The 14,016-nt window shown below is 41.9% G+C and overlaps 3 protein-coding genes across 4 annotated transcripts; 1 reads left to right on the top strand and 2 right to left on the bottom strand.

The window, feature by feature from the left end:
• The first annotated feature begins 1,046 nt into the window (after positions 1-1,046).
• LOC117860964 (uncharacterized) lies at positions 1,047-5,620 on the top strand. The gene is made up of 7 exons (XM_034744408.2): positions 1,047-1,325; positions 2,004-2,151; positions 2,532-2,723; positions 3,397-3,525; positions 3,984-4,153; positions 4,720-4,850; positions 5,254-5,620. The coding sequence occupies exons 1-7, from the start codon at positions 1,142-1,144 to the stop codon at positions 5,329-5,331; spliced, it is 1,032 nt and encodes a 343-aa protein (XP_034600299.1). The 5' UTR covers positions 1,047-1,141; the 3' UTR covers positions 5,332-5,620.
• A 402-nt stretch (positions 5,621-6,022) lies between these two features.
• LOC117860961 (WPP domain-associated protein) lies at positions 6,023-10,396 on the bottom strand. Of its 2 annotated transcripts, none has more exons than XM_034744404.2 (5): positions 10,154-10,396; positions 7,422-9,109; positions 7,116-7,242; positions 6,836-6,937; positions 6,023-6,404 (listed from the first exon to the last, which is right to left on the bottom strand). In XM_034744404.2, exons 1-5 carry the CDS (start codon positions 10,379-10,381, stop codon positions 6,354-6,356), a joined length of 2,196 nt encoding a protein of 731 aa, XP_034600295.1. In that variant the 5' UTR covers positions 10,382-10,396; the 3' UTR covers positions 6,023-6,353. The 2 variants fall into 2 exon arrangements, with proteins under 2 accessions (XP_034600295.1, XP_034600296.1); XM_034744405.2 differs by lacking the exon at positions 10,154-10,396 and adding an exon at positions 9,966-10,126.
• Positions 10,397-10,520: 124 nt separating this feature from the next.
• On the bottom strand, positions 10,521-13,935 carry LOC117860962 (2-succinylbenzoate--CoA ligase, chloroplastic/peroxisomal). Its single transcript, XM_034744406.2, has 10 exons — positions 13,516-13,935; positions 13,361-13,433; positions 13,069-13,243; positions 12,864-12,962; positions 12,658-12,755; positions 12,255-12,448; positions 12,041-12,168; positions 11,385-11,755; positions 11,085-11,293; positions 10,521-10,923 (listed from the first exon to the last, which is right to left on the bottom strand). Exons 1-10 carry the CDS (start codon positions 13,773-13,775, stop codon positions 10,797-10,799), a joined length of 1,734 nt encoding a protein of 577 aa, XP_034600297.1. The 5' UTR covers positions 13,776-13,935; the 3' UTR covers positions 10,521-10,796.
• Between the last annotated feature and the right edge of the window lie 81 nt (positions 13,936-14,016).

Genomic DNA, 14,016 nt, shown 5'->3' with positions numbered 1-14,016 from the left:
TTGTAAAATGCTCAATCTAGTACAATAACTTGACAGGTGGTGCAAACTGGTCCAAGAACTTGTAAAATGCTTAACTTAGTGCACAAATTGGTGCATCTGCAGTCCAAATATTATCACAAACAACATATTTTCTAATATCGGACTAGAGTATATTCGCGTCAGAATAAGTTATTGAGCATTATTTGATAATTGATATTCGTGTCGTGATGGTAACATATTCGGCCAGGACTGAACCTCCAGTGTTTAGGAAATTATTGTCATGTCTTCGTATTAGCTATTTTTTATACAAAGATTAAATTTTAATTAGGAATATTTAATTTCATATTCAATATTGATTCCATGTTTGATTATATGCATTTTTGTTCAACTAAAATATCCAATATGTTAATACGTACTAAAAATTAATACCTTTGAGAAGTTTAGCATAAATATTTTTAAAGCCTCGTACTTGTTTAGAAAGAAAAAATGAGCTAAGAAACAGGCATACTTCTCTACAGTTGTTGAATACATGAGCAAAGGTGTTGAAGAAACCTAAGGTTATAGGATCTCTCTTGTAGACTTTAGTCTCTCACTAATACTAATGGTGTAATTGTAAAATTTGATTCAATTTTAACTAATGAACACAGTTGAGTCATCTACTTTGTTTAACACGATGTTATTGTAAAGTTTGAACTACATGTGCACCAATTTTTTAAGTTATTGCACTAAATTGAGCATTTTATAAGTTGTTGAACCAATATGCACACATATGTCAAATTATTGTACTAAATTAATTATTTTACAAGTTGTTCGACCAATTTGCACACACCTCACAAGTTATTGCACTAGATTGAGCACTTCGGCCAATCTGGTAAAAAAACAGTGCTGGTTCTCTCCTCTCTGCACCGGATCCTGGCCCTAACGATGCTCTCAACTCCAACAAAGATTACTTTCACTAACAGGGGATGTTCTTAGTGAATGAACATACATGAGTTTATAAAGAAAAAACAATGCTCTCAACTCTCAAGCACACTGCACACGCTACAAAACGAATCCTTCTCCTAATCCCGGGAAAAAAAATCTTCGTCAGAGTTTGACTCCCTCTCCCCGTCTACCTCGCCGCCCGAGAAGCGAGGAAGGGGGGCCGAGAGCCAAGCGCGAGATGGGCGGCTACGAGAACGGCGACTCGCCGGCGGAGGACGGCGTCATCCTGGGCGTGGACGGCGGCACCACCAACACCGTCTGCGTCTGCCTGCCGGCCGCAATGCCGACGCCGGAGTCCCCCGCCGCCGTCCCCGTGGTCGCACGCGCCGTCGCCGGCTGCTCCAACCGCAACTCCGTTGGAGGTAATCGCCCGAGGATCTCCCCGGTCAGAGGGTGGCTGGCGCGTGCCTCGTGGGAAAAAAAATGGATCTTGGGAAATTGGCGACGGGTCTTCGTGTCGGTTTTGGGGGATTTCGTGTCCGTGAAGTGCCGCGCGGTCGCGGTTGATTGGTCATATCTAGCGTGCGGGTGTCTTGAGGCGTACGGGAAGCATTGGATCTTGGCAATTAGGGGAGAGTTTCAGGGAAATAGATGAATTTGCTTGCGTAACACCGATTGTGCATGCTCCTTATTTTGTTTTAAGCTTTTGCTCGAATATTATCAAATTATCCTGCCCCATCTTGTTTGCTGTGAATTCTTTGGTTTCCTACACGTTAATCATTAGTTGCTGAACAGATAATACCATTACTTGTGCTAAGCTTGGTGACTATAGAGGAATCTTGTAATTTTACCGATGGAAACACATTACTGCGTCTTGCACTTCCTCTGTATTGCTAAAGGAATACTGCACCCAATGTTTAACCAGAATCTATAGTTCTTATGCAGATCATATATGTTTCTGTAAGTCGTAACACAGTATATAATTGGAGCATGGGAATGTTTTTCCGATGATATGAAATCATTTTTTTCTTGCCATGTATGTGTATATGTCGGAATTTGTTGCTCAAATATGTACTGACCTCTATGTCTCTATTTATCAGAAAGCGCTGCGTTGGAAACTCTAGAGCAGGTCATGACACAGGCTCTCGCAATGGCCAACACAGATCGTTCAGCTGTCCGTGCAGTTTGTTTAGCTGTATCTGGAGTTAACCACCCATCAGATCAGCAGAGGATGCTGGAATGGATCCGGTATGGTTACTCTATATTGATTAAAATTCATTTCCCCTAAAATGTAACTTGTTACATTGTTTTCGTACATATCAACTACTTGATTTCATTTGATATCTTCCAAGCTTCAAACCCATGCTGATATCTCCAAACACGTAGTTGATGCTCAAATGACCGAGCTAATTCTTTTGTACATTTGTGACACCATGGATAGTTAGAGTGAGTGGTGCTGTTTTTGTGTGTATCATTACAACTCACAGCAAGCTGACAACTAATAGATAGGAAGTCATCATTTTGTTGTTCATTTGCATTCACCCAAAATGTTATCAACCAAAGAAGGAACCCCTCTAATTTCTTCTCTTTACAGTTTTACTGCTAAGTGAACCTTGTCTCTTCTCCAGGGATCTGTTCCCAGGCAATACCAAGTTTTATGTGGAAAATGACGCTGTGGCAGCTCTGTCTAGTGGGACAATGGGAAGGCTGCATGGCTGCGTGTTGATTGCGGGCACTGGATGCATTGCTTATGGGGTCACAGAAGATGGAAAAGTGGCAAGAGCAGCTGGCGCTGGGCCTGTTTTGGGCGACTGGGGTAGGTGAGTTATATTATTTACATGAACAGGGTACATTAAACGATCCTCAAGACAAATGCCTTGTTTGAACTTTGAAGTTGGATTGTTCGAACATCATTCTTCATTTATGATTTGGATTTTAGAATATATATATATAAGCACTTTCAGTTGCCATGTGCTCTTTCTTCAAAAGTTTATGCCTGATTTGCAACATGAGAATCTGATATAAGTGTAGGGGACAAGCATCAATTGTTGGTCACACACCCAGTAGAGATTATACAGCTCTATACCTTTTAGTCCCTAGCATATGGCAGAAAGACTGTTTATATGTGGTCGTTGCCGAACTGTGAATTGGGAAGAATGATGACACTAGTTGCTCCGGTTAAGGAGGCCTGATCGGGAATTTGGATTCAGTGTGAGTGATTCTGAGGTGTTAGGGAGAGACCATGAGTGAATAGTTGGCCAGATAGTTTGCACGTTTCTCCTTCTTGCAGTCCATTTGACTCAAGTGTTGCAGCTCCTGCCTCCCACAAGAATTGCTGGGTCCTCGAATTGTTTGGTATTTGACTGTTGTAGTTAAAGTGATTTATTTCTGTGCTTGTGAAACCTATTATTGTGTCACAAATTTGTGTGATTCCAATACCACTTGCTTGTGACAAAGGAAATTGTAGGTGACTATATGTGTACATTAATGCAGTGGATATGGCATTGCTGCACAGGCCCTGACAGCAGTAATAAAAGCACATGATGGTCGTGGACCACAAACTAGTCTTACAAGAGATATCCTTGAGAAGCTTGAACTTTCGTCACCAGATGAAATCATTGGGTAAGTTATCTCACAGTAATGCATCCTTTGTCTACAGGTCAGTTATATTCCCTGGGAACTAGAATGATAGCTTAATATGTTAAGAAAAAGATACAAAATAGTGTTATAGCATAGCATGGTTCATTCGTGTAAAAAATGCATGCAGTATTCATGTGACCACTCTATGGTATTATATGGCTCATCAGAGTTAAAATAAAGCTAACCAGGCCTGCATTGTTTCACCAGGCCTTTGCCATTAGGCATTGATCCTTAACTTTATTTGACAGTGGTGCACTAAGCTCCTTGCATTCAGTATTCATAGTTTTACGCTCCTAGAAAGATCAGTAGTGTAGTATTTCATAACTTTGTAATATCTGGAGCTTCTAGAAGTTTGATGAATAACCAATATGTGGAATCTTATACGTTCGAGAAAAAAGAATGTGGAATCTTATACTTGATTGTCACTGTATCTTGCTCAGGTGGACATATGCAGATCCGTCTTGGGCTCGTATTGCAGCACTTGTACCTGTAGTGGTATCTTCTGCTGAAGATGGTGATGAAGTAGCTAACAAAATTTTGCATGATTCAGTGCAAGAGTTAGCTGATACTGTTATAGCTGTTGTTCGGCGTCTTAGATTGTGTGGTGAAGGTAATGTTTATGTTGATCATGGAACATCACTTGGTTTTAATTTTGTCCACCAGCTCTATTTTGATTATTCTAATGGAGTAATTGCATCGTAAGTGTAGATATTATTTCTCTGGTGTTGAGACATCAAGTAACATCCATACAAATGGATGTCATTATGTCTTATTAATTAAGCAAAGACTGAACTGGTATTTTCCCTGCAAAACGCTCTTTAGTTATTGCGTTGTAAATGAGCATTTATCAAGTGATGTAGTTTGCTGTTATAAGTGAGCAGAAGACTTAAGATGCTCTTGTAGGGTTCTTTTTATGGTCCAAAGATATTGTACACTACTTTTTGGAGCTGAGACTTGGAGAGTATTAAGAATTCGGCTTAGATTCTGTTCCCATTTCCAGATGTGGTGCATGACACATGCTGATGTTACATTCTGAATAAGGTTTATGCCAGGGACATGGCATGCATGTTGCTAGATTTCTAAATTGTTAAGTTGCTAACCATGCTACTAGAGTGTTGGGACTCACAGTAGGAAAGCATACTCCGTATACCTGAATGTGTTTTTTTAATCTGGCAGATGAAAATGACAAATTCCCTCTTGTTTTGGTTGGAGGGGTCCTTGAAGGAAATAAAAGGTGGAATATTAGTGGTGAGGTCATAAAATGCATTTCCAAGGTCTTCCCAGGCACCGATCCTATTTGGCCTGAGGTTAGTATATTCGCTACTACGTCTTGTTCAAAACTTTTATCTCTCTTCTGGGCACATAGTCCCGTTCAAAATAAAAGGTGGGATATTAGTGGTGAGGTTTTAGGATTTTTTTTAACTTTAGCATTCCAGGGATTCAAAGGAAAGATATAGCCATTCTCAGGAATAATAATTTTTTTCTCAGTAATTTGAGATGATACATGGCATCTGTAGCTGATATAGTTGGATTAAATGTGCATACATTTCTCCACCACGAAAGTAAATAGTTTATCAATTTGAAAAGCACCACCAGATAACAAAACATTTACTCCCAAGAAAGTTGGAGTAGGCATCCAGTCTACTTGAAATTTTTCCCAATTCAGAAACTTTGTTTGACAAAGCTAACAATTTTGTAATGAAATTTAAGGTTGAACCTGCAATTGGTGCCGCCTTACTCGCTTGGAGCCATCATCGCAAAGGATTGAAGCTGGAGAATGGAAGTTGATTCCCCATGTGGGAGGATGTGAATTGTACATTGAGAAGTTGGCGAACCTAAGGATAAATTTGGTCCCAAATACATATTTATCAGCATGATGGCTGCTGTTGTGTAAATAATAAATATTGGATTGATGCAAACATAAGGCGGGGATGAAAACATATTTCTGATGTAAGTAGGTAGAGTGTCAAAAAAGTTGTAAAAGTAGACCTTTGATCCTAACTCTTGGTTATCTTTGTATGTGTGCTGTTTGAGTTTAGAGGGAAAAAAATCATGGATAACTGATCTTTAAAATGTACGATACTTGGCCTCCAGACTTAGTTGACATGTTGAACTTGTGATGGATTCCTACCATTTGTTCTCTTTATGATTATGTCAAGAGGGACGGGTTCTGTGCGAATTTGCATTGAATTACATGAATTCAAAATAGCCTTCATTACAATCCACAAGTATAGTGTTTGACAACTGCCAGGTCTGAACTTTTCTGAAATTCTACCTGCATTACAGTTTCACAACAACATTTATAACATCGCAAAGTTCCAAAAACAGAGCAAAATCCAAACAATGTCTTTCAACTCAAATTTCTCATCAGGTTACCATCAGACCGTCGAACTAACAAGTGAACGACATGCATCTTCGCTCTTCAGCCACTGAGCAAAAAGAAAAAAGGGAACGCCATACATCAGGTTCCCAGGAAGAGGAAGAGGAACATCAATCCATTACAACTCTTGCTCATTCAAGTAGGTCACTGTTACAAGAGTTCACCTTAGCAACCGAGCATAACGGGTGACAACCAAAAGCCAAACACAACTAACAGCTAAGGTTGGATCATTTACAAAGTGGTAAAAGGCTACCAAGACTAGCCTACAAAACGGAGCAAGCCACTCTGCATCACCTAGTCCTTGAGTTGGAAACAAAAGCTATCAACCTTCTACAAAGGTTATCTCAAACTGCTGGAAGTACGATGTCAAGCCAACAATGCCACGGTTATAGTTAACATTGACTACCTGGTGTTAACAGGTAGAAGCATTTCAATTTGCCATGCTAATATGTTTCTTAATCATGGTCAAGGTCTCCATAACCTACAAGAAAGTGATAGTGCAGTTAATAAGGAACAGAAAGACTAACTCGTAAGGATACATGATGCAAATTGGGTGCGTACAATTTTTTGAAATTTCTGGTAATTGAAATTTCTGTTAAAATCTGTGCTGGGTCACTTCATATTTTTGCACTGAAAATTTTGAGAACATGATATGGGCTACAATAATCTATATATTTTAGCAGGATAATGAGGAAAATGTACTTCACTGACAACATCCTTCTTGCAACTAAAGCGTGAACCTATAGATATCAATGGACATCAGTTTATAAATAGAAATATGAGCACAATGAAGCAGTTCATGCCCAAGATTATTTTAGGTAGAACACTTGTGGGAGAAACAGAAGCAGAAAACAAGGAAATCATGTCAAAACTCGAAAGTACTGTATGCTACAACACAAAAATGAAACTTACACCAGTATAGTGTTGCAGGACTGGAGAATAGTGGTCGAGTGCAATGTAAACTTTTGCAAGAAGATCTGTTAAGGCCTCAACCTCATCACCAAGTAAATCGACCTGCACACCAAATAAAATTAATTAATTTTGTTATTGTGTTTCAATCCTTGATCCCTTGCCTTAGCTAAATGTGAAACTGAACCATATTACATCACTTTTACCCTCATCGTAGGTTAAGCTTTGAAAAATGAAGCTAAATCACTACTAGCTACTTAGCTAGGCTTCACAAATAAATTACCTCGAGCTCAGCTTTCTGAAGATTAGAGCCTCTTGTCTCAGATATCTCTTTGTATCGCAGTGCCTTCTTCCTTAAAAGATTGCCTTCTTTTACAAGGTGTTTACATTGTTCTTTTAATACACAGAACCTGTGAAGAAAAGCATACTATACTCATTATTCACAGAACATTCTATAAATAGGTAACAAGGATCAACAACTGCAGAGGTAATATTAAGACCAAATAGAGATAAAGACAAAACTTTTAATCCTATAACCAGCACATTTGCCTAGAATGAATAAGTTCAGGGTGAATGAAAAGACAGGCACCTTGATTCATTGTGCTGGACTTTATTCGCAATAACAGTTAGTTGATCCGACATGAATTTTTCAAAACCTCTCACAGATTTAACAACACTTTCCATGAATTCATTCAATTCCTTGTCTTTGGAAACAGCAGATGTCAATCCCTTCTCTTTTTCTTCAATGATAGTATGCAGAACTTGGTTTTGTTTCTCCAACTCCTTTAGGGAGGCTGAAACGGTTCTGAATCTATCATTCAACTCACTCAAAATAGCATCATCATTCTGAACATGCTGCTGAGCTTGCTCCAACCTGCCCATAATGATATCAAACTCCTTGTTTTTTTCAGATATGTAGGAATCTTGCTTTCCCACTTTTTCTCTTAGCAAATCAATTTCATGGCACAGAGAGCCCACACGAGCCTCCATTGCCCTCAATCCAATCTGTGACACAAATTCCTCCTTTTTCCTGACTACTTCAGTAAAAGAATCCACAATTCGCTTCAAGTTCTCAATCTTTTGCTTCTGTTTAGATTCCTCTTCAGCACAACCCTTTTTCTCCAACAACAAAGAATCAAACATTGCTTGAGCAACAGCCTCATTCTGAATTACTGAGCAAACTTCATGCTTCATATCAAGCTCCATCTCATAACCATGCAATCTTATTTTCATTTCACTAAAGAACTCTTTCATGACAATCTTTTCTACCTCTTCTCTAATGGTGGCTGCAGTGCTGGCATCTTCAATGTCAGATTCAAGCCTTATAATATGCTTTTTATGATCTGTCTCTACATGCGGAGCCTGAGTTGGAATAGACCAAGGTTCTTCGTTATTAGTTGCACCACCTTGTAGCTGCATGACATCGGAATCTACTACATTGTTCTTGTCATGTTGACCAGGGAAGGCATCTATCTTGCTGCGAACGAAGGTTCTTTTATTCTCTAAGAGAAGCACATCCAACTTTGAGAGGACTTCCCCTATTTTCTTCCTCATGTGCTCAAGTTCTTTGTTGTTTCGTAAATGCCAAGGATTAGGTCCTTCTTTTTTCAGGAGGTCGCGCTTTAGTTTGAATATCTCTTCTGTCTGCCCATGCACAACTGTATCATGCTGCCTTTTCATCTCATTCATCGATTTATTAAAATAGGCTATCAAATTATCATTATCCATGTGCTTCAGCAGTTTTGGATCAGCAAAAACCTCTTCTTCAGAACATATTTTCTTTGCTACACCATTTCTAAATTTTTCCTTGCTCCTCTGCTTGCTCGCATCTTCTGAACCTTCAGAGTTAAGCTGTGATCCCAAGAAACCCCATTCAGAACTCAATAGTGACTTTGAAATGGTATCAAGCTGCTCGCGAAGATAATAAAATTCATCATATCTTTTATCCCGGCCCTCATGTAAAATTAAGCTGCTATTTTCGAGCTGCTGAACCTTTTGGTTCAGTGATGCTATATCTGCATCCTTGGAAGCAATCTGCCAAGCTGCTTCTTGCTGCACATCAGCTAAAATCCCCATCATGACTGTGTCAGTCATAAACTTTGAAATGTTAAGCCCGGCAATGACTTCATCATACAAAGAAGCCATACTGTCAAGGTCATGGCACAAGACGTCTTCATGGGAAGGTTCAATCTGAACTGCAGCACTTCCATTGGCATCATCAGGCGCTACATCCAAGCTCTCTGCCATTTCTATCTGACTGTGAGTCGATCGACACAGCTGCAGAAACGGAAAGACACACAAAAAAGAAATGTTAAACTCATGAATTATAACCAGAGCAGGATACTATGGGGGTGTTTGGATCCCCGGTCTAAACTTTAGTCCCTGTCACATCGAATGTTTAGATACTAATTACGAGTATTAAACATAGACTATTTACAAAACCCATTGCACAGATGGAGGCTAAATGGCGAGACGAATCTATTAAACCTAATTAGTCTATGATTTGACAATGTGCTGCTACAATAACCATTTGCTAATGATGGATTAATTAGACTTAATAGATTCGTCTCGCCGTTTAGCCTCCATCTGTGTAATTAGTTTTATAATTAACTCATATTTAGTCCTCCTAATTAGCCTCCAAATATTCGATATGACATGGACTAAACTTTAGCTCCAGGATGCAAACACCCCCTATTTCCCTCAGAAAATTCATCTTAACTTTTATAGCTCAGCTGCAGCCTCACATGTACTATTAATGAACCACATCAAACATGACGTGTGGTATTAACCACACCACCCCGAAGCTTCTGACAATATTCTGTGAGCAAAACCCTACCTTAACAAGAAGACCAAAAGGTCACAAATTTCCTGTATCAACTACTACTTCTACCTCCAATGCTCGGCAATTAATGGCATGGGAACCCAAAGAGACAGAACATCTGGGTAATGCTAATTGCTAACCATGACAGGGGCATGGACCGAGATAGTCCAAACGACAAAGAGGAAACAATCAAGCTCTAACTAAATTACTACTCGAATTGGTTAAACAAGACAAGCAGCAAAAAAGAGTAAATCAAAGCCTAACCAAGCTACCCACCCCCTTAGATTAAGGAGGCCGTCTGAAGCAAGCTACCTTATGCTCAAACCATGGGGATGCGACGAGACAAGCCACAAAAAAAAATCAATCACCACAAAGGTTGGAGCTCCATCCGTCTCCCAATCCGCAGAGCAAGAAGCGGGTACCGCGAGGCGAGGAATCCCTGCCCAAAAATACAAGCGGAAAGGGGAAAGAAGATGGTGCGGTGGCGAATCATGCTCTACCTTTTCTCGCTTGCCGCTGCCAGTGCCGCCGCCAGTGGGGGCGAGGGGTGGTTCGGGGACACCGAAAGCAGCCGCCTTTCTCCTCCTCCTCCACCCTATTTTCCCCCGCCACCGTTCAGTGCTGCCTTGGACTGCGACTGCTGCTGCCGTGCAGCCGTGGTGGGGTGGTGCTGGGCAGGTTGCCGCCGCTGAGCGCTGACCTCCCCTCTCGTTTGCGGCCCGGCCCATGGTTTTGGCCCAAACTTCAGCTTCACTCTAACGGCCCAATATGAGAATGCACTTGTTCCTTTTTCGGGAGAGAAATTCACTTCATTTTTTTGCTCTTTTTATTTCTCTCAGGACTCAGGACCATGTAAATTTTGTCACATTGAAGATGAGTCATAGATATCATAATTCACCAAGAATCGCATACATCGTTTTCAGATTTGTGATGAACGAGGCTGCAAAATTTATGCACTAATGCCCAGAAAGGCAGAAAAGACTCTAACCTGATCAACTACTGAATTACTGAACTACATGACATAAAATAACTCAAAAAGGAAGGGAAAAAAAAGAACACATCATTGAGACGCCAGGTAAACTCAAGGCCTCAATTCGAAGTGAATCGAGCCACGTTCAGAAAACCGATCTTTGCCTCAAGAATCTACAAGTTGCTGGGTATTTGCATTGTTGCTAAGATTTCCCTCTTCAGCTCCTCTCTTCTGATTTTGCCTGTACTGGTCACGGGGAACGGCTGCGTCCACTGATAGTACGACCTCGGTACCTTAAATCTGTTACACAGGAAATTGAGAACAGTGATGAACTGATGATAGCTTCATTGATAAGGAATATTTGTTCTCAAACATTGCTCGGGAAAAAAATGTTCTCCAATAGTTCTGCATTCGGTTTAAAAATGGCACTATGTTCTCGGAGGAATATATGATGAGATCACCTGCTCAGTTTTTTCATCCTACAGTGGTCATGAAGGATCTGAGAAGACACTTCTTTGGCTTCGCCTTGGTTCTCAGCTCTTGCATCAACCCACTTCCAGCCATCCCTGATGCTAACACAAGCAATAACTTTCTCACCAAGACGACTATCCGGTATACCAACTACCACAACTCTAGCTACTCCAGGGTGCTGGGACAGTATCAATTCAACCTGAACAATTTTCAGCCGTTACATTGTCAAATTAAATGTTATAGTTGAAGATTGAAGAATATGTTGAATCGACTAGTTATGGAACAAGCACCTCTTCTGGGTATACATTTTCACCTCCAGTTTTGATGCGGCCCTTTTGCCGACCCATGAGCCACAGATTACCTGCTTCATCCATCCATCCAGTGTCACCAGCGTCCAGCCATCCATTCCTGACACAATTTGATGAATCCACCTTGTTGTTTGCCCAGTACCCGACCATGGTATGCAAGCCTCTTGTTAAGATATTCCCAGTTGGTGAAGAACTAGTGTTGTTACCATCCAAGCCGATTTGTATCTCGACATGGGGTGCTGGTTTACCGACACAAACGCCCCCAGAATGGCTGCCTGGTTGGTTGTTGGGTTCTTGGAGTTTCGGTTTGTTGAGAACCATGAATGTCAGAGATGAGCAGGCCTCAGTCATCCCTGTTGAAAAGAAGGCACTATTATTTTTTTTTAACAGCAGGAGCACTGCTATACCATTTTAAGGAAAAGAAGCATCCCAAGTTTTACAAATGTGGTTAACATCTTAACATGAGGGATTTTGGAGTAGATAAATGTGAAATTAAGGACAAGAATCTAAACGTGAAGAGTCATTAGCAACAGAATTTTGGAGTTCATGAGGATAAGGTATGACGAGTAGTAGGTTATGCTTGCAAACAGTAACAGTTAAGGAAGTCCAGTGTAGTGGTAATTGGTAAGAAGACATACCATAAGCAGAGAAAATAGCAGCATGGGGAAATAATTGTGAAGCTCCATCCATCAGTTCCTCAGACAATCCACCACCACCATTCAGAATCTTGGTCACTGTCATCACAGGGCCTGATATCCTCTCTTTTCTGGTTGACAAAGTCCCAACAAGTTAGTGACTCACCAACAAATTGTGGATTCCTAGACTTTTAAAAATTCGAGCACTCTTCCGTACCGAGCATAGGACAGTAGATCAGCCATGATCGCAGGGACAGTGATGAAAGAAGTGACTCCATGTTCCTTGATGGCATCGAAAGCTGATTTGGCATCAAATTTTGGTATCAGGACATGACAGCCTCCAGCCATCAGGATGGCCATACATGAGGAGATCCCTCCTATATGGCACAGAGGCGCTGTATGCAGGTAGATCTGCAGATCAACAAGGGCAAACATTCAAGTACAACACGTATTGTTTCTTCTGAAAATGATATCTAATTACATTACCACGTCATAAAAGTTTTTTCCTTTTTGGTGATTTATCAAGTTGGCAGCTACAACTACTGAGCTACAGCCTACAGGCCAATGCAATTTTCAGGGGAAAGCTATTACACAAAAGTACTTGGATCCTGAAAGCATACATCATCCTCACCGTAGCCAACAATGGCGATCTTCGCTAGGGATTGAATGATCAAAGATGTATGGCTTATCGCTACACCCTTTGGTCGTCCAGTAGTACCTGAATCAGAACAGCTTATCGCATCGCATCAATTATATGAACCCAGTTTCAATTCAAACCGGGTACACAGCTTGAGGTAGGAAATCAGCACAAAGTCTGGAGATGTACCAGATGTGAAGCATATCAAAGCAACATCCCTTGGAGCCGACACGGGTTCCATCGCCGCATCCCATCTCACGCTCCTCTTGACGCGATCAACTGATTCGACTGAAACAGCATGTATGAAGGAAGAACATGAGCATGTAAAATCACCAAGCTTCATACAGATCAACCCAACAGGAACAACAGGTTCCAGCTCCAGCCAAATCCTTACAGTCTGCAGCGTGGCCTGTGCTGCAAGTGTCCCCCACCCCCAGGATGAGGTAGAGGCCAATGGAAGAACACTCGTTGCTGCCCGTCAGCCGGAGCGCCCAAGAGCTGAAGCCGCCGTCGAAGACGAACGCCGTTGGCCGCACGAGCTCCAGCGCCTGCACCGCCTCCTCGAAGCTCTGTCTCACAAGAAAAATCAACTGCCGTTTCAGATGGTGAAGAGAACTAGTTGAGCAGTAGCTGCTGAAACTGAAGATTACTGAAAATCAATTGCACGAGAAGAAGAAGGTAGTTACCCAGCGGTAGTTGAGAGGAGCGATGATTGCTCCGACGTAGGTGACGGCGAGGAACAGCTCGACGTACTGGATGCTGCGTGTCAGAGAGGGCACAAGAATGGTTCAGTGAAACCCAGTACTCAGCTTTGCCCGCCGCTCCGGCTCCCCGCACGTACCTGTTGAAGGCGACGACAGCGACAACGTCGCCGGGACGCACTCCGCGCCCGACGAACCCGGCGGCGAGCCTCCGCACGCCATCGGCGAACTCCGCGCCGGTAAAGCTGCGGCCGCCTGAGTCGACGGCGACGGTGGCGGCGCCGCGGCGCGCGAGGATTCCCCCGAGGCACTGCGCAATGTGGCCCCGCGCCATCGCCGACGACGCACCACGTCGCCTCCCTCCGTCGACGGTCGTGTTTTTGTACGCGGGTTTGCACATGTGGCAGCCAGCGGAGTGAGTTGCGGCCACAGACGGCAGGTAACCAGATCGGGAGACGACCACGTTGTCATGTTGTTGATAACATTTTCTTTTTTAGATCACGTGTTGATATCATGCAAGAGAGGTCAGCTTGAAGATTCGTGATACCTGGTCCATCAAACATTATTTGATTTAGGTGATCTTGAAGATTCGTGACACCTTGACCATCAAACATTATTTGATTTAGGTGAACTTGAGAGCA

The sequence above is a fragment of the Setaria viridis genome, chromosome 6, assembly GCF_005286985.2.
Source record: "Setaria viridis chromosome 6, Setaria_viridis_v4.0, whole genome shotgun sequence".
NCBI lineage: Eukaryota > Viridiplantae > Streptophyta > Magnoliopsida > Poales > Poaceae > Setaria > Setaria viridis.
Note: the sequence above shows the minus strand (reverse complement) of the source record. Positions and strands in the feature narration are given on the sequence as shown.